This window comes from Olea europaea, unplaced genomic scaffold, assembly GCF_002742605.1.
Source record: "Olea europaea var. sylvestris unplaced genomic scaffold, O_europaea_v1 scaffold723, whole genome shotgun sequence".
Lineage (NCBI taxonomy): Eukaryota > Viridiplantae > Streptophyta > Magnoliopsida > Lamiales > Oleaceae > Olea > Olea europaea.
In genome coordinates this window covers 71537-92401 of record NW_019265634.1, presented here as the reverse complement: position 1 = coordinate 92401, position 20865 = coordinate 71537, and the positions used below count along the sequence as shown (strand labels likewise).

General features: G+C 34.5%; 1 protein-coding gene across 1 annotated transcript; it reads left to right on the top strand.

Annotated features, from left to right (window-relative positions):
- Positions 1-1919: 1919 nt before the first annotated feature.
- Positions 1920-15499, top strand: LOC111390879. The gene is made up of 3 exons (XM_023016009.1): positions 1920-1983; positions 14665-14750; positions 15139-15499. Exons 1-3 carry the CDS (start codon positions 1930-1932, stop codon positions 15347-15349), a joined length of 351 nt encoding a protein of 116 aa, XP_022871777.1. The 5' UTR covers positions 1920-1929; the 3' UTR covers positions 15350-15499.
- The last annotated feature ends 5366 nt before the right edge of the window (positions 15500-20865 follow it).

Sequence of the window (20865 nt, the reverse complement as noted above, 5' to 3'; positions counted from 1 at the left end):
ATTTAATGCAATTGTTTGGTTTTAATCGATGTAGAGATATAGTAGATTAAACCAATCAATTAGGGCTAATTTTGCTTGAGAGATGTAATTAACTAAAATTGAAAAATCGAATCTAACATTGTAAATGAGTAATTTGTTAATTGACATATTGAGAAATTAATTAGGCGACGGTTAAGCAAAAACCATGAATCCCAACCCCGTTTGCTTCCAAAAATTCCCAAGACTTTTATACTTCTTATTTTGTAAATTTTTAGTTATTTTTCCAAAATCATAATTTTATTGTGTGTTTATTTTTATTGTTGGAATTGAATCAATTAAAGTAGTGTAATTTAAAGTATACATTTCTTAAGAGATCAACAATCCGAACTCAAAAAGTCCGCTTTAATACTTAAATGCGACCAGTACACTTGCGGCATGCACTTTTAGCGAACATTGAGCTGTTAAATTTACAGTGCTTTCATTCTTGGCAATGCTTATAATCATTTGTGCAGATATAAGAACAATTGAAGTGCTTTGCACACACATGAAGTTTGAGAAGAGAATTTGTAGAGTTGGCAAGATAATATTGGTGGTTCCATCCACAAATGGGCTCGAAAATGTTTGTCACTTTTTAAGTGATTGCAATTTTTATTTTTTTATTTTTATTGCTATCACTTCCAACTTCTATGTTTAATTAATAGAATTGAAACATAATCACAAAGTGACAACATGTAGAAAAAAAATTAACCACCCCTAGATTTATTTGATGTTTTGATTGGTGTTTGTCACTTTTTTGAATTTTTATCACTTAATTATTTCTATATTTAATGCCATTGAAATAAAGATCATTTAATCTTTTTGAAGCATGTATTTATTATTAGTTCATTTAAGTATAATTTAATAGGATATAACATACTGAAATAAAGTTCTTCTTGTCGATGATTTCATAAGAAACATAAAGATACGTTTTCATTAAAAATTGACACAGCATATTGTGCCCCATTTTTAATTCAAAGTTGCACACAATCAATTTATAATAGGCAATAAATCATTGGCTAAGCTTTCAATTTATTTATAAGAATTTCTTTTAAATGTAAATTTATTTTGTGAATTAAGATTCCATGATGGGAAAGTGACATTTTGTCACTTTTAATTAAAAAGTCCCACTAGACTTTACACAATATTTTTTTTTACTTCAAACACTCTTTTCATATAATTTTTTGAAAGGCCATTGATTTAATAAGCATTTTTTAAGTTTCTCAGAAAGAAGATTTGCAAGAGCCCAACCCAGGTAAAAGCCCAAACCGCAATCTTCATAGTCCTAGGTTTCCCTATAATTTTTCTTGTGAAAATTACACCTACTCATAGATTTCAACTTTTAATTTCAAAAATCAAATTTACAATTTATTTAAAAAATTCATATCATAATTCAACTTTTTAATATTAATAATATTATTAAATTTAATTAATCTACCACCTCTATCTCAACCCCTGCCCACCCTACCTGCCCACAAAACCTAATCATTTAAAAATACTATCCATCATCCCTGTTGCTGCTTCATTTCTCCCACAAATGACTTTTCACGGTGCAACCACTTCGACAAATCTTCAAGGGACAGCTGTGATGCTCTTTCGTGTGCAATAACTTTTCTTTGTATTCATAGTTGCTGTGCGCTAGGCGCCCCACCGTTGCTTCATGCCTACGGCGTTCCTCTATGTGTAGTAGTACAATGTCGCCATGAGCGGTACGGATATGTTATTTTTTTTATTTTTTTTGAATTTTTATTTCTTTGAATGATCGATGGTTTTATTTGTGCTTTTTACAAAGGTTTAGGGTGGTTGTGATCGTCGCTACGTGAAGCAGGCAACGACAATTGTGAGGTGCTGTGGTGGTTTTGCATAAGTTCAGATAATTACGCTGTGGTGTAATTGTGATGCCGTGGTGGTGTGATGTGCAATGTAGATGAGGTTTTGTATGCAATTACAGGGAAATGCATAGCAGAAGTAAAGTAAACTAGACTCTTTTATACTCTTCTATGGACTTTTGAGTGATCAGTCTCTCTTTCCTTCTACTTATCTTGATTTCTTTTCCCCTTGTAGCTGGAAGGATATCGAGTATACTCTCCTCCCTTTTACACACACACACACACACATACATGTGCACATATATAACTTGAATTTAGTTTCTAATTTTTCTTTTAAGTGATCAACTTCCCCATATATGCAATAAGAAACTCCATATTTGCAACAACTAGAAATTGCATTGATGATAGTGCAGAAGTTTTTCGCTATAAATTGTATGCTTGTATGATACCTGTTGAGATTTTGTAGATATTTTTGTAGTAGCTAAAATCCTGTAATTTAAGGATAATCCCTTAAATTAAGGATTATTATTTTTCCTTATTTTTTGGTATAATTAGTTTCCTAATTTACTAGGTTTATACTTTATAAATTGTAATCTTCCCATTCAATGATTTGTATGAAAGAAATACCATTCACAAGATGGTATCAGAGCTTTAATTGCTTGTTTAACAATTCGATTTGTCAAGAGATCAGATGGGCAATCGAACCCGACTTTAATTGAAAGATCAATCAGATTTCAAGACGATATTCTGGTATCCACTACCTTTCTTTTTCTTTTTCTTTTTCTGCGCAGCAACAAATTCACGAAAATAAGAAAGCTCCAAAAAAACAGAAACCAAGAATGAGATCTCTATAGAGACTTTGATATCCGCACCCACACGATTTATTGTGGCCCAAATCAAGAATCAGTGACCCCAGTCTTTGGATTTTCTGTGATCAGTTGTATGCGAAAGTTTTTTTTTTGTGGAATACAAGGCTGAGCATTTTCTGTGATCATTCAAACCGCATATTCTATTGTTATCCTGCTGGCTGTTTTTCACGCTTTCGTCTGTTAATTGTCATTAACCAAAATGAGTGAGAAGAATACTGAATCTCCTATCACTGGTCAATATGAAGCTGTTTTCAATGCAAGTATTATTTTAACTGAATCAAATTATGATGTTTGGTCCCAATTGATGGAGATGCATATTGCTGAAAGGGGGAAATTGTCCTATATTCGTGATAAGAAGAAAGTTCCGGCAGAAACAGATGATGAATATGAAAAATGGTATGCTGAAAATCCAAAAGTGAAGAGGTGGTTGTTGATGTCCATGACTCCAGACATTATGAAGCGTTACTTACGTTTACCCACTGCCTATGAAATTTGGAGTGCACTATCAAAAGCCTTTTATGATGGAAGTGATGAGTTGCAAATTTTCACTTTAAATCAAAAGGCCTTCACCGCCAAACAAAGTGGAAAATCTTTATCTGAATATTATGGAGAACTTACTGAAGTGTTTAGAGAATATGATCGTCGTGATAAACTAGTAATGAAGGATCCCGAAGACATTGCAGCATACCGAAAGTCCGTTGAACGACTTAGGGTGCACATTTTTCTTGCTGGATTGGATGGTGATTTTGAACAAGTTCGTGGAGAGATTCTACGTAGAGAACTAATTCCAGATTTAGAAGAATGCTACTCTTTTGTTCGCAAAGAAGCAGTTCGTCAGGCAACTATAGGAGACACTAGAAATTCAGAAGCTTCCGCTATGGTGGCTCGAAACCGATCTACTTCAAATTGGCAGGATCGAACTATAGCTAACCATCCTAAGACCACGACTAGTGATGCCAAGTCCACCTATAAATGCACCCATTGCAATCAAACTGGACATACCAAAAGTCGATGTTACGAACTTGTAGGATATCCAGAATGGTGGGATCATAGTCGTGCTCCAAAGAAGACATATTCAAGGAAGATTTCCATTGGAGCAGTTGCAGAAGCAAAGCCAGAAGATGATATCACTGAAAAGGCTTCGGCATTGATCATAGCTGCAAATAATGGTGGTAAGTTTTTAAATATTTCTACACCTGTTTCTAATAGTGCATGGATAATTGATTCTGGCGCTACAGATCATATGACATTTGATTCTAGACAGGTTTCTTCCATTAATCCATCCTTACAAAAATTTGTATCTACTGCTAATGGTACCTCAAACCCAGTTACTGGGGAAGGATCTTTGACTCTCACTAATAATTTGAGTTTAGATTCTGTTTTAGTTGTCCCATCCTTAGATTATAATCTTTTATCAGTTTCTCAAATAACTGCAGCTTTATCTTGTGTGGTAATTTTTTGGCCTGAATTTTGTGTGTTTAAGGACATCCGAACAAAGCAGACGATTGGTTATGGTATTAAAAAGGGAAAGCTGTATTACTTAGACTTGGTGCCAAGGAGTTCAGATGGGTTACAACAAGCTTTGACAGTAGATTGCTCTGAGAAGAAAAATAAATCTGAGATTTGGCTATGGCATCGACGTCTGGGGCATGCTTCCTTTGGTTATCTGAAAAAATTATTTCCTAGTTTATTTGCGAAATTTCACATTTCTAGTTTTCAGTGTGATGTTTGTGAACTGGCAAAGAGCCATCGAACTACTTTTCCATTATGCTTGAATAAAAGTCCACTTCCTTTTATGATTATACATTCTGATGTCTGGGGTCCATCTAAAGTTGCTACTTTGGGTGGATCACATTGGTTTGTCACTTTTATTGATGATTGCACAAGGATGACTTGGTTGTATTTGATGGCGTCCAAAGGAGAAGTGAACTCTTTATTTCAAAGTTTTCATAAAAAGGTTAAAATACAGTACAATGCACAGGTTCAAGTTCTTCGTAGTGATAATGGTGGAGAATACCAGAGTTTCAAACTTCAGCAGTATTTGGAAACACATGGGATTATTCACCAAACTACTTGTTCCGACTCGACCCAACAGTATGGGGTTGCAAAATGTAAGAATCGACGTTTATTGGAAGTAAATCGTGCATCATTAATAGAAGCTCATATGCCATCATCCTATTGGGGAGAAGCACTTATCTCAGCGGCATATTTAATCAATCGGATACCCTCCAGTTCCAGAAACTTTCAGACACCGCACCAAACTCTTAATGATGCAGTTGCTGCACCAGCTATCCCTAATTTACCACATCATGTCTTTGGTTGTGTAGCATTTGTACAGATCCATAAACATCAACGACACAAGTTAGCCCCTCGAGCACTGCGATGTGTTTTTGTAGGCTATGCTACCAATAAAAAGGGGTATAGATGTTATCACCCTCCAACTCGACGAATGTTTATCTCAATGGATGTTGTTTTTCATGAAGAAACAATGTATTATTGTTCTGAGCCTAAATTTCAGGGGGAACAACATAGAGAAATTCAGACTCTAAATTCTCTATACTACAATTATCAAACTTTCGAAGACAGCCAATACCCGGATTTCAAGAATCAAAATGTGGGCAACTTGGATAGATGTGATATAAATTTGGATCAAAGTGGTGATGAACATCAAGAGACTGAAGATGTAAATTCTTCTCAAACTCTACCTTCATCTGAAATTGAGCCTCTCATAGCTGATATACCTAACCAATCGCCTACTGAGGATGTTCAAAATTTAACATCTGTGCCACTCAAAAAACAATTACCCGAGCGTCACACAAGAGGTATTCCTAAACCTACATATGAACCCGATCTTTCAAGTAAAGTTAAGTATCCTATTAGCTAGTATTTGTCTAACCACCGATTGTCAGAATCAAATTTGTCATTTGTAAATCAATTATCTGCTGTATCTATTCCTAACAGTGTGCAGGAAGCCTTAGCCAATCCAAGGTGGAAAGAAGCTATGAATGAGGAAATGAAATCTTTACAAAAAAATGAAACATGGGAACTTGTTGATCTTCCGCAAGGAAAGAAACCAGTTGGATGTCGGTGGATCTTCAGTGTAAAGTATAATGTTGATGGCACAATTGAACGATTTAAAGCAAGACTGGTGGCAAAAGGTTACACTCAGACATATGGGATTGATTATACCGAGACATTTGCACCCGTAGCCAAAATTAACACCGTTCGAGTTTTACTATCTTTAGCTGCAAACATGGATTGGCCATTACTACAGTTCGACGTAAAGAATGCTTTTTTGCACGGTGAATTTTCTGAAGAAGTCTACATGGACCTTCCACCTGGGTGTGTGATACCAGAAGGATCTAGTCGGAAGGTGTGCAGGTTGAAGAAATCATTATATGGGTTGAAGCAATCCCCGAGAGCATGGTTTGGAAGGTTCACTAAATCTATGATAGCCTTTGGTTATCATCAAAGCAATTCAGACCACACTCTTTTTTTGAAAAAGCAACATGGTAAAATTACTGCACTTATTGTATATGTGGATGACATGATAGTCACAGGAAATGATCCTAAAGAGAGAAAGGCTCTACAAAATTACTTGTCCAGAGAATTCGAAATGAAAGATCTAGGCCATTTGAAATATTTTCTTGGAATAGAAGTGTCTCGATCTGATAAAGGGCTATTTCTATCCCAAAGAAAGTATGCCTTAGATCTATTACAAGAAACTGGTATGTCGGCATGTCAACCAACAGATGCGCCAGTAGAAGAAGGTCTGAAGTTGTGCATAGAGTCCAACCAAATACTGACTGATAAGGTCAGATATCAACGACTTGTAGGAAGATTGATGTATCTAGCACACACAAGACCAGATCTTACCTATGCATTGAGTATTGTCAGTCAATTTATGTATAATCCAGGAGAACAACATATGAAGGCAGTAATGCGAATTTTGAGGTATTTGAAGGGTGCTCCGGGAAAAGGAATTTTGTTTTCGAAAAACACAGACTATGAAAATATAGAAGTATACACTGATGCTGACTGGGCTGGAGCTATAGATGATAGACGATAGACGATCTACTTTTGGTTACTTTACCTTTGTAGGTGGTAATCTCGTCACATGGAGAAGCAAGAAACAGAGTGTTGTTGCCCGTTCAAGTGCAGAAGCTAAATTTAGAGGTATGGCCCTTGGAATCTGTGAAGCCTTATGGTTAAAACTTCTCTTGCAAGATTTGGGTTATCAATCTACACAACTAATTCGACTATACTGCGATAATAAAGCAGCGTGTGATATTGCTCATAACCCAGTTCAACATGATTGCACGAAACATGTTGAGGTAGACAGATTTTTCATTAAGGAAAAATTGGATGAAAAAATTGTTGAATTACCGAAGATTCGATCTGAAGACCAATTGGCTGACATTCTTACCAAAGCAACATCAAATCGAGTGTTCTCAAAGTTCTTAGACAAGTTGGGCATGTGCAACATCTATGCACCAACTTGAGGGGGAGTGTTGAGATTTTGTAGATATTTTTGCAGTAGCTAAAATCCTGTAATTTAAGGATAATCCCTTAAATTAAGGATTATTATTTTTCCTTATTTTTTGGTATAATTAGTTTCCTAATTTACTAGGTTTATACTTTATAAATTGTAATCTTCCCGTTCAATGATTTGTATGAAAGAAATACCATTCACAAGAATACCTTATGGAAAGTGTTGACCTCAAATCTTATGCTCTTGACATGGCCAACAAATCACAAGGCCTTTCACATCCACACATGTCTAATTCATGTACACTTGGACAAACCGTTAGCCACATATAGTTTCCTGTGGTAGGGTTGGCATTGCCGCGACCACTTTGAAGGTCAAGTCAATGATGAAATAATATAATGAAGTTATGGTTCAAGATTCTAAACTTGCATTACCTTAAAGTGGTACTAAATGTAAACTTTTTATCATAAAAAAAGATAAATAAGTGTCATTGGATAAAGAGGCACGTGGCCTCATCTGTGTGGCTAGTGCCTCTTGTCGGAGACATCAATCAATCATAAGTATTACATGCTAATACCATTTTATTGTCCATAATTCATAGCTTGTAGCTTTATACTTGACCTATTTGGTTGGAAAGGGTGACTGTAGCAGTGAAATATCACATCAATCACATACCAAGGCTTGCTTAAAAGATCTCGTGTCAAGCATGTTGATGTAGTTGAAGCCTATTGTGAGGTTGAATAAAGAGAAGGCGAGGGCCTTGCACAGAGGCGGGCCCATTGATGTAGTTGACGCACGTAGTGAGGCTGAATAAAGCAAAAGCGAGGTCCTTGCCAAGAGAGCGAGCCTATTGATGTAGTTGAAACCTATTTTAAGGCTGAATATACAAAGAAGGCGAGTCTGATGATGTAGTTGAAGCCTATAGTATGGATGAATAAAGCGAAAGTGAGGTCCTTGCTCAATTGGACTTGGATGAGCTCTGATGGGGCTAGATAAGATGCTTTCATTTTTTACACCAAAGGAGGAACGATATAAGGATTAGAAGGCCCTATCACAGATACATCTTCATCTTTCGAATTAAATTCTTCAAGACGTGGTAAAGATGAATAGTATTTCTCATTATGATAGAAGTTGGAGCAATTATGCATGACTCGGAGTCTAACCAGCAAAATGAATCTAAAGTAGTAAGGAAATCGTCTCTAATTTGGAGACCATGGAAATCAAGTACGATGAAGAGGACTTAGTACAATTGACAAGGTTTATGACGCATAGAACATAAAGTAGCTGATCGTCGGATCGAAGGCCCAGGGCAGAGGGTTTTGTTGTTCATGATAGGGAATCGGGTGGTAACGGAATGGAGATGTCTATGGCTAATGATGTGATATAGTCTGTTATTTTTGTAAGAAGAAAAGATTGTCAAAAGTGGCAGAATATGAATAAAATTGTTGTACAGATCAGAATGGATAACCTGGTAATTTCGGTGAAACTATTATTGTATAAGATGACTACTGTGATGGAGATCTCTTGGGTATTTTTGATAGTGACTCCAAATCCGACGATAATAAAATTATTGATATGGCTTGCACTCTTCATATGTGTCCAAACATGTATTGGTTTGGAACATATGAAAATGTTACAAGGGGTACTGTGGTAATAGAGGATAATTTGCCTTATAAGATAGCTGGTTTTGTCGATGTCAGGATTAAGATGTTTGATGGGAAGGTCGGAACACTTGGTGATGTGAGACATGTCTTGAAGAGAAACATTATCTTCTTGAGTGCTCTTGATTCAAATGGATAAAGGTATATCGGTGAAGATAAAGTTCTGAAAGTTAGCAAGGGTGCCAGAGTTGTGATAAAGGAACAGAAGAAGTCTCGATTATATGTCTTACAGGTTTCCATGAATGCGGTTGATGAAGCTATCATTGAAAGAGATGTTAGACCTTAGGAGAGGTACGATGAGGCTGATATGGTTGCCTGTGGTCTAATGACCGTTGGCTCAGATGGAGCTAGTAGTGATCGGGTTGCTCGTGGGGTTAATTCGAGCATGTTTGTTAATTCGGATCAAGTTGGTAGTTAAAGGGATGACTTAAGCCAGTTTGGGGCCTAAGGAAGTTTTGCTGGTAAGCAGAGCTTGGATTTTTGTTCACAATTGTTGATTATGGGATGGGTTAATTGATAAAATGAATAAAAGTCTTCTTGACTTGGAAGCTCGATTTGAAAATTATCAAAATTTATTAGGAGTGAAATTTGATTAGAAAATGATTTTGGAATGGATAAAAACAAGCCTCAAAGCATTTTTGGGGCAGGGAGATGGTGCCTAAGTCAAGGTGCCTAGGCATCCCCAAAAAGTGAAGAGAGGTAGGGGATTAACACCTAAGCATCGACCAGGACCACTAGTTCAAACAGAATCTGTTTTCTACGGATTCTTGTATTCTACTTTATTCAAAACACTTGTAATGAGTTCCTATATATATTCCACATGATATAGCCTTGAGATATGATAGTAAGACATTGTATAGAATTGAGAAAACATCAAAGTAAGAGGATTTAGGTTATAAAAAGAAAGGCTTGCATATTTCAGGATAGGTTGAGAGTCTTGAAAGATCTTTTTATACTTCTTTACATAGTGAATTCTCCATCTCTATCTGTGGTTTTCCCATATTTTGGTTCACGTAAATCTTGTGTTCTTGTGGGATTCATTATTTTCATGTTGCTCGTATTTCTTATCTTTAATATTCATAACAAGTGGGGTCATTGCAAATTGCCTAAATCTATAATGGTACAACTTGATTCTTTGTTCATTAGGAATTGAAGATGGGAGAACGAGTAGACATCAAACAATTTAAGGCCCAAGAAGCAAGAAGTGGATTAAGAATAGAATGAATGTCCAATAGGAATCCAGTTCATCTTCATCATCATTTACATATTAATGAGGTGTCAGAAAGAAAGTGAGGTGTTAGAAAGAAAGTGGGGGACACACACACACACAAAGCACCAATCTACTAAGCACCGTGCTTAGCCTATGCTAAGCATCGTGCTTAGTTGGCAGTTCATTGAATATGGAAATATTTATTGTAATGTATTAATGAAATAAAAAAAATCAATAAATCAACATAAAATGAAAACAAAGATAAATATGCTAACCAAAAAGTGGAACAATAATTTCTGCTTCTCATCTCTTCATGTTGAAGAATGAAAAACAACCTCATCACTCCCCTTTTCACGTCTTCTTCTCATCTCTTCACGACATCCTCTCGTCTCCCCCTCTCTTGTCTAAATTACTCTGGAATTTGGCTTCAAAAAAAGTGCAGAATAATTTCATGTTTGTTGCACGATTGTGGATTGCGACGGTCTTCATCTCATCTTTCAAGGGTAAGTTATTATTTTGATTTTGATTTTGGGTGTGTACATTAAAAATTGGTACAACGTTCCTTTTTTCTCCCCACATAAAAGCTGTTACCATATTTATATAAATATCAATTAGTGTATGAAACAGAAAAACTTTTCCATGGGTTTTTACGAATTATTTCCAAATGTAGTTTTATTGGAAATTGCAGAAAGTCGATATAATTTATTGGGCTGTAGTTTAAAATGTAGCCATTGCAGAACTTTGCTTATGATAGGTATTTGCTAGAATTTAAAATGTAGTTTAATATGTTTAATTTATTGGACAGTTTGCATGGCTGATTATAATGGATAGATAATCTAAATTAATAATAATGTTTTCTGAAAAGTGTCAATCAAGATTTTCTTATATATCCACTGTTTTAAACATATGAACAGTAATTTAAATTGTCATTACTTTATAGGTTAAACTTAATTTTCATAGATGATGAGACTTCAATTCAAACATTCACATCCAAGTTGCGGAGGAGTTAAAGCCTAAAGTTGGGCATGAGTTTGAAACAATTGAAGGTGTATATGAGTTTTATAACACATATTGTTACATCTCACTCATTATAGTCAAAGTAAAAAATTCTATTGGTCAAAGTCAAAGTCAAACGAGGACTAAAATTAAGTAAATAATTTTATGGGGTCTAATTTGTAACTACTCATACTTAAATGGTCAGAAATAATATCAAATAAAAATTTAGAGATTCAATGTTTTATTATTATAATTAAAAGACTAAATGTTACCTTATGTGAAGTTTGGTACTTGACTTGTAATTATACAATAATTATCCACTTAAAGGATAAGTAATCCATTTTCTTGTTTTGGAAAGAACTAGAAGCTGAGAAAGGAAGCAAAAGAGAGAAAACCGGTGGAAGAAAAAGGAGAAAAGAGAAAAAGAGAGAGAGAAAAAGAAAAAAGAAAAAAAGGAGGTGCCGGCCGACTATGTGTAGGAGGCGGGATACACTTCTTCAAGTATTGGGATCCTCATTTCTTCTAAAATCTCAAGTGGTTAAGTTTTACACAAACATAAATTTCTTATTTTGGCTCAATAAGTGGAAATAAGTCCAATTTCTTGATGTTTTGGTGTGAATAACTATTTTTGGAAGCTTTTTAGTTATGTGAATCAAATTTATACTAACTTTTGGGTTTAAGCTTTGTGGGTGAAAACATTCAGCAAGTAATTGGGTGTAAGATTCAAAGTTGAATAAAGGAACCAATTCAGGTGAGGAATGGTGCAAGCTAATTATGGCTTTTGTATGGACACAATGGTTGAAATTATTGAAGTGGGACTTACCTATTTACATAATTTTATATAAGTGTGGGAAGTAGTAAAATGATGAAAGGAATGAGATTATATAAAGTTGGTACAACTATGTGCATATTAATTATATTAATTGGAATTGTGAAGTTGGAAGTAAAGAAGAAATACGACTACATGATTTGAGGTTTAATTTCTCTATTAATTAAGAAATTTTAGGCTATTTTCCAGCAAGGTAATGCACTGGTGCTACTTTGAAATTCTACCCAGAAAGTGTTGTTTTTGTCAAATATTTTAGAGGCAGTTTTTCATAAACAGGAAATGGTGCCAGATTTCTATATTTTTGAAAATATAGTGCTAATATTGATAATCTTTCGACTTTCTTGTATTTTTTAGTATGAAAACCAAATTAAGTATTAAATATTTGGGATTAGGTGTTAAAATAAATTATATAAAGGTGAACCTAATTGGGATTGTGGGATTGCATTGAAAACAAAAGACTTCAAGTTCTTATTAGTAAATTATTATTTCTAATGGTAGGAAATATGTTTAAAGTACCTTAGTGATGAGATATGATTTCTTGGGACGAATACGGGATGTCATACTTGATATTTGAAGTTGAAGCAGTGATGAGAAGATTGAAACCATGATCGACCATGACTTGGTGAGTGGAAAAAATATGTATATGTTTTTAAAGTATTTATAAATTAATTATATTATTAAAGTATGTGTAATTATGTGTTCAATTATATTATTATTATGGAAATCTCTTTTATCATGATATATGTAGAATCTCAAAGATTATTTATAGAACATTTGTGATTTGGCATGTGAGATATGTAATATTGAGATCAGCCAGAAAATTACCCATGATTATATACTTTTTTTAGTTTACAGAGGGGTCTTGGTCATGTTCTATTCTACACAGAGGGGTCTTGACCCGACATTGGTCTTGACCGGTTACATATAGTTCACAGAGGGGCCTTGGCCGTGTTCTATCCTACACAGAGGGGTCTTAACCCGACGTTGGTCTTGATTGTGTACATATAGTTCATAGAGGGATCTTAGTCGTGTTCTAGAATTGATTACCAAAGGTCTTGAGACTGACTTTCGTTCACAGAGAGGCCAAAGGCCCATGACGAAAGTGCTTGGCCCGAGGGATGAATTTCAAATTTTAGTCAGAGGGTACATTTTTGGTGGATCACATGTGAGTTGATGAGTTAATGACATAGATATCAGCTGATGGCTATATCATGATTATGAGATGATATTTACAAGGTTATAAGAATGTTTCACTTTTTGGCTATAATGATATGAGTCTATCATGTGAATATTAAATGATATGAATTGATGTTTGGTAAAAATGTTTAATGGAGAAAGTATAATAATTTTTGAACTCTTTCACTCACTGAGCTGTCAACTCATATTTTTCCAAAATTATTCTTACAGGTAATATTGATCGTTGATAGCTTGAAGAGCTTAGTGATTTAAGAGTTAGAGCCACGTGACATATTGAGTGATATGATTCATTTTTGTAAAATATGAAGTAATTATTTCAAGCCCATTATACTATGTTTTTATAAATATTTGATTTTGTCGCATATTTTGTAGTAACTCATAGTCAGCATTGGTGGTGGATCTGGCATCTAGTCAGCATTTACCATCGGCGCACATCACGTTTTGGGTCCATAGGTTGATTCGGGATAGGTCGTGTCACATACGCGAGAGAAGTTGGATTTAGTGCTAGATTGTTTAATAGTAAGAAGAGACCAGGCACGAATGAAGTCTTTTTGAAACAATTTGTTTGCTATAAAGAAGGAGAGACAGATAATACATATCTTAAGAAGTTTAAACACATGGTTGAACAATCAGGCGAAAGACATATGCGAGTCATTCGGGTGGTTACAAGGCTAAGTTAACTATAGTTAGACCAAAATCATATGTAAATTGGATTGTTAGTAGCTTTGTGGAATCTTATAATCATGAACTCACAACTCCTACAAGAGTTCACTTATTAAGATCTCACCAGCATGTTTTAAATGCAAAAAAGGCATTAGTACAGCAATTCTCAAAAGAAAATGTATCAACGAGTCAACAAATAAGTTTGCTGGAGATTGGATTCGGGGGTCATCAAAATATTAGATATTCGGAGAGAGACATCAGAAATTATGAAAGATATTTGAGAGAAGAAATGAAGGGAATTGATGCCGAGTTATTGATTGAACTATTTTCATTAGAGAGGAAAAAAATCTAGGCTTTTATTTTGATTATGATAGAGACAATGAAGGAAGATTGATTAGATGTTTTTGGTCTGATTCTTGCTCGAGACGAGCATATAACTTTTTTGGTGATGTTGTTATTTTCTTTAATACGTATAACACAAATAGATATTGGATGATTTTTGCTCCGTTGACTAGAGTCAATCATCATTGTCAAACTATAATATTTGGATGTGGGTTTTTAAGTGATGAGACAATAGAGTCATTTATGTGGTTATTCAACGTTGGTTGACTGCAATGCCTAAAGGTGCACCTCAAATGATCATCACTGGTCAGGATCTTGCATTGACAAGAGCAATTGCCGAAGTTCTTCCACATACTTTTCATTACTATTGTATATGGCATATTCAAAATAAGTTTTCTGAAAAATTGAATATAATAATATATCGGGACAACTACCATTTGATAAAGAATATTATTTAAATTTAGAGACTACTGAAGAGTTTGAAACCAATTAGAAAAATATTTTGCACTCGACTAAATTGATAGATAATGATTGGCTTCATCAAATATATGAAATGCGTGCCAGATGGTCCCTGCATTTGTTAAGCATATTTTTGCAGCTGGAATGTCGAGCAGCCAAAGAACTGAAAGTTCTCATTCATTTCTCAAAAGGTACATTTCAAAGGAAAAATCATTGATGGATTTAATTATACGCTTTAACATATCACTTAGACATCAAAGACATCAAGAGTTGATGATTAATCATTAATGAAAAACCAAAATTGAAATCCTTGTGGCCAATGGAGGCACAAATGTCGAAGGTTTATACAAGAAAAGTTTTTCAAACTTTTCAAGATGAGATTTTTGAAAGTGAAGCTTACATTTAAAATACATTATGTGAAGATGAATCAAGTGTGACTTATATTCTTGAAAGGGTTGATAAATCTTTTACATCAAGATCTCGAAAACTTATTCACAATAAGTTTTTAGATATTGTACATTACAGTTGTCAACAACTTGAATGTGAAGGAATTTCATGCAGACATATGTTGTACGTTAGGGTCAAACAAATATTGCAATTGCCAACTCAATATATTCTTCAAAGGTGGACCAAAAGTGCAAAGATTGGTAAAGTGTGGGACAAAGATAATGAGGAACTAAATGAAATTCCAAACCAATTATTGATGTTAAGACATTCTAAACTATCTCAATTTCTTCTATTGTGGTTGATGATGCATCTCTCACCGAGGAAGGAGCTAACCTCTTGGTAAATGTGTTGGAAGAGCTTCACAGAAAAATAAAGGAGATTAACATCGGCAATGATATTGAACATGTATCCATCGGACAAACAAGTTTTGAAGAGCGTGTAAATATCAATGAACCACAACAAGTAAGAGCAAAGAGGTGCAGAAAAAGATTAAAAAAGTGAAAAGAGACAACAATGAGTAAAGATAGACTTCGTGGCCAATCAGACGATAAGAGAAATTGTCCAAAATTACTCGAAAGGTATTTTCTATTTTATCATACCCTTGCTTGGATTTACTAATTTCGTTATTAATGAGTTAATGCAACTATTTTTTAGATCCTTTGGGTCCAAATGACGAAGTTCCCTACAATTTCATTTTACAAAATTCATGTAAGTCATTTTATCTTCATTTGTGACAACTTATCAATGTGCTGTATTTGTGATAACATTCATGTAGGTGGATTGATTTACCTTTGATTCATTAACATATGGAAGCATCTTTGTTTTCTGGATGCAGGTCTATACCCGCAATGTTGAAAAATTATAAATTCTGTTTTGGGGTGTGGCTTGAAGCATTGAGAATCCTAGATGAACAAGTTCTCATCAACAATCCATCTGAGAGTTACAAGGTGTTCTGACCAATCTTTGTAGCCATTTCTCACATGAAGGCTATGAGAAGTTTACAGCTTGAATTTATTCTATTTTAAGCAATTTAAGACTGTAGGTTTATTATGTAATTCCGCTTTTTTTAATGTGTGAAACAGTGAATAGAGTCATGTCTGGTGGGCATTTGTGCTCTAAATGTTCATTCAAATGTCTTGATTCACCATTTTATACCTCTTTTGCGAGTAGAACAATGTGTTACGATGCTAAATCAAATTGAATGATGGCAAGCCATTTTCATTCTCTAACTGAACTCTGTATAATGATTCTATCTAATGGAACTTCCAATCACGTTTCCATCTAACATATGTCTAAATATTATTGAAGTAGAATTTACATTCCAATTGTTGAATATTTCAAAACTGATTCCAAAACTGATGCGGATAGCCACACCCATAGATATTATGCACCAGAAAACTCAATAGCAGAATAATGGAAAAAGGTCATGGATGTAGTAAAGTAACATAATAAAATACAAAGAGGGGGGGGGGAAAAAAAAAAAAAAAAAAAGGAGGAGGGGGGGGGGGGGGGGGGGGGGGGGGGAAGGAACTTACGTTTGAGTATCAGCAAAAAAATAAAATGGAGAGAGATTTGAACTTTTCCATATTTATCTATGTTTCCATTTTATGTTGATTTATTGATTTTTTTTATTTCATTAATATATTACAATAAATATTTCCATATTCAATGAACTGCCAACTAAGCACGGTGCTTAGTAGATCGGCGCTATATATATTGGTAAACAAATTCGTAAGTTGTGTTGTACATATAGCACAATCGTAAAATTAACGTTAAGTGATTGACGAGTCTACCCGAGATTACAATTTCACAATGCATGTACAATTTTATTTCGAAAATCAAAATCTTTAATTAAGCTCTTGTTTGTTAGAAATTAAATCAAAATTTTAATTCAAATCAACATTTTAATAATGCATTTCATCTTGCTTCTATTAAAATATATTAAATATTCGATTTTAATCCCCACTAAATATGGTTGAAATTATTGTATTTTTCTAAAGCTATTATTATTATTATTAAACTACTAAACAGAGACATTCTTGCTTCCCGACACAGAAAAACATCTATAGAGAAAAAGAGAAGTTTAGAGCTCCAGACATGGCGGTTCTAGGGTTTTGAGTTAAAAATTTTCTAATTTGGTAATATTTGTACGATGGAAATTCCAGGTAGACAATCAAGTTATACTTTATTAAGTCAAATTGGTTTGCAGATGTAATACTCCGAAATTTTATGCTGATTTAAATTTCTTTAAGATGGCGATTTAACTTTCAATACTATTTTTGGCCATAAGAAAAGAGGACACCACTTTTGTAGTGGTTAATGTTAGAGATAGCTAATGACTACAAGCATGAGGTGTTAAATGTTGCGTATACATGAAGTGATTATTAGTTAGTCAAAACTTAAGTCAAGTTTGAAATTGAATGTGGTCGATTATTTTGTTAGGACTTCAATTGACCAAATGATTAAATTAATTTACGATCTACAATTTTTGGATATGTAAGTTGGATATAAGTTTAGATTTGGGATACATTTGCTAATAATGAAAGATAGAGGGTTGGATTATATTAGTTGGAAGATTAGAGATTTCCTTTGCAAATATAGGTCTTTAGGCTACTAATTATTTATAATCAACCCCACTTGTTATCCATCACCACCATACATTTGGATCATAGATTAAACAAGTGAACAAGTATAAAAAAAGAAAAAAAAAAAAAGAAAAGGGGGGTCAAAGTCGGCCATAACAACAAATAAAAATAAAAAATATCTTCTTATACTTATCCTCTTATACAAGTATAAATACATCCCTATCCATGCCATAGAGAAAGAGATTTCTTTCATTTCTACAAAACACTTATACATTTGAAAAGAGAGCCAAAAAATCGAAATTTAAGGAAGGAAGAAAAAGAAGTGAGCTTAACACTTTCAACTTACTTTTCAAACAAAGATCATCAAGTTTTACGGTAAGATACTTTCATGCTTAAGAGTATTATCATGATAAAAATCCAAGCATGGTATCTTACTGAGTATTTCTTATGTTACGCTAAATTTTCAGATTCATGATCATTTGAATTGATGGAAGTTAGTTGGCTTACGCGATGATGGATTAAGGACAACGAAGTTTTGTACCGAAAGTTTTCTTTTGTGCGTTTTGTTCGATGACAGTTTTTCCATCTATTTTTTTTATGGTATTATGTAAAAATATGAACATGACATGATGTATTATGGTATTAATAGTAAATTTTGTAATTATATCTTTCATGTTATGTTAAGAGACATTTTTGTAGTTTATCTTCCTTGCAAGAGACAAAGGCTTAAACGGGACAGTTTCTGGAGTCAATTTCAAAATGATGTTTCTAACTCTATAAACGTCCATTTGAAATTATAAAAATATGTTTGTTTTCCTCTTTGAGTTTTCTAAATATGGCCGAAGGAATCACTCAATTTGGATATCTATGGCCTGAGTTATCAAGGTTTTAACGTGCAAAGGTCAATCTGAATTTCCTGTGTAATACTTCACTGTTTTCAGTAAAACGTCTATATCATATGATCTTGGAAAATTTTTATATTTCAACCTAGAAAACTACTTGAAATTATCTTTCTAATTCCACAAATTTCATGTAAAACGGAGTTGGGATGAATTTTATAAAAATTGTCAAACTTGCTGCCCCGACTAACCTTGATAGTGCCGAGGCCGTATATGTAATGTATAATTTCATGTTGGCATGCACTTTTACCGGCCATCAAATTTTATAAGAATTGTTTTATCAAATTGAAAAATAAGTTTCTAACATGTAATACTTCTATTTAAGAGTATTTACATGTACCAAAGGCAGAAACTATTATGTTTAGTACGTGACCCTCGAAGCGTAAGTTCAGGGCGTCACAGCTTGGTATCAGAGCAAGGTTTACTTTTCTGTAGACTTTTAAAAGAAAGTTACTATCCTTAATCATCGAAGAAGCTAACAACTGACTTTCAACCAACGATCAAGGTAAAATTTATTTTTAAATTCATGAGTTTTCTTATGTAATGGACTGTTATACCTATGGTTGGATATGGGAATATTTTGAATCAAGTTAGGGTAGAGATTATGAAGTCATAAGCACTTATACCTAAATATTTATTAGAGCCTTGTAGAGTAACATAATCAATGTTTGTCCTAGTTATGGCACGAATAGTACGAACCCCCACAAGGACAGAAGCTTGTGGTTTTGCGAAGAAGCGGGACATCTTATTGGCATTTTACTATAATTATCGTATGCATCCGCTCCATAGTCTCGAACAACATTTGGATCTGCTAGACTGTATTATTGAGATGTTATGGGAAATACACCATAGTTTAAGGGATAAGGTGAAGATACAGAGGTTATATGAAACTGTTCCAGAACCTTGGGCCTCAGTCATAAATGAGATTGTGCTATGGTCTGATGATGACCTTTCGTATGAGGACCTTACATATTTGCTTCGAGAGAGCTATGGGACTAGCCGTGATTTACAGCGAAATTTTAAGAAGACTATATCCTTATCCATGAATACCAGTTTGCGAGCTACCAAATCTAAGCTAGTTAAGGGACCGTTGGCTAAGTGCTTTTCGAGAGTTCTAGGGAAAAGTTTTCCCGTACCATTACTAGATAGTTCGGAGCAAAGCACATTAGAAGAAGACCAAGAAGAAGACCCCGATGAGGATCCAGAAGAAACAAAAGACTAGACACTATCTTACCTAGCTATCTTTGTTCTTGGAATAGGATAGGATGTAATATGTACCTCTACTTTTGAATGTATGTACCATACCTCAACATGTTTTTTCTTGTTTGTGAAAAATAATAATGTATATATATGAAGGAAAGTTGCCTTGGCCTTTGGATTTTCTTTCTAAAGTTAGTATTACGTTCTGAAGTAATTCTAATTGGATGAATATTTTTTTTATTATTCAAAGGAAATGCCTCCAAAGCGCAACCACGGCAATGCTAAAGCTAGTTCTAGCAATGGCGAAGTTAATGTTGCAAACTTTGCACGAGAACTGCTTGCTGTAATGCGGGAGTTGGGACAGCAACAACAGGCACCACCTTTGACTGGGCAACGAACCTTAAATCAACAAATACCAGTTGATCATCAGGAACCTAACCAACCAATTATTCAACCTCAAATAGTACCTAACTCGAGGGATCGAACTGCAATGATAGAGCAGTTTCGTAAAATGAACCCTCCATCATTTGAGGGGAGTACGGATCCCTTAGCAGTTGAGGATTGGTTACGAGAATTAGAACGCATCTTTAAATTTATAAGATGTGACGATGCTGAAAGGGTAACATTTTCAGTGTTTATATTAAAGAAGGGGGCTAGCCATTGGTGGGACATGACTACTAGGTCATTAACACCTACTGAAGAACAGGCTATAACTTGGGAGAGGTTTAAGGAACTCGTGGAAGAAAAATTTTTCCCGACAGCTGTGAGAGATCAAAAGGAGATGGAGTTCCTTAGACTTCAGCAGGGAACCATGACCCTCGTGGAGTATGAACGCAAATTTGAGGAATTATCAAGGTTTGCCCCACATCTAGTGGATACCGAGGAAAAATGGGCTAGAAGATTTGAGCGTGGACTTCAATCTTATATTCGTGACATAGTGTCAGTTCTTGAGCTGGGCACTTATCGAGAAGTCCTGAAGCGAGCCCAGACTATTTCTTACCAAAGAACTCAAAACATTGGAAATTCTTACCAAGTTCAAAACTTCTCAGGTAAGAGGAAGTGGAATTTTGAGAGATAGAATACCGGTAAAGGAAAAGGGAATAATGTATCAAAGAAAGGAAGAACGGATATAGTAGGAATTAGTGGTGAAAGGCGTTGTCCTAAGTGTGATAGAC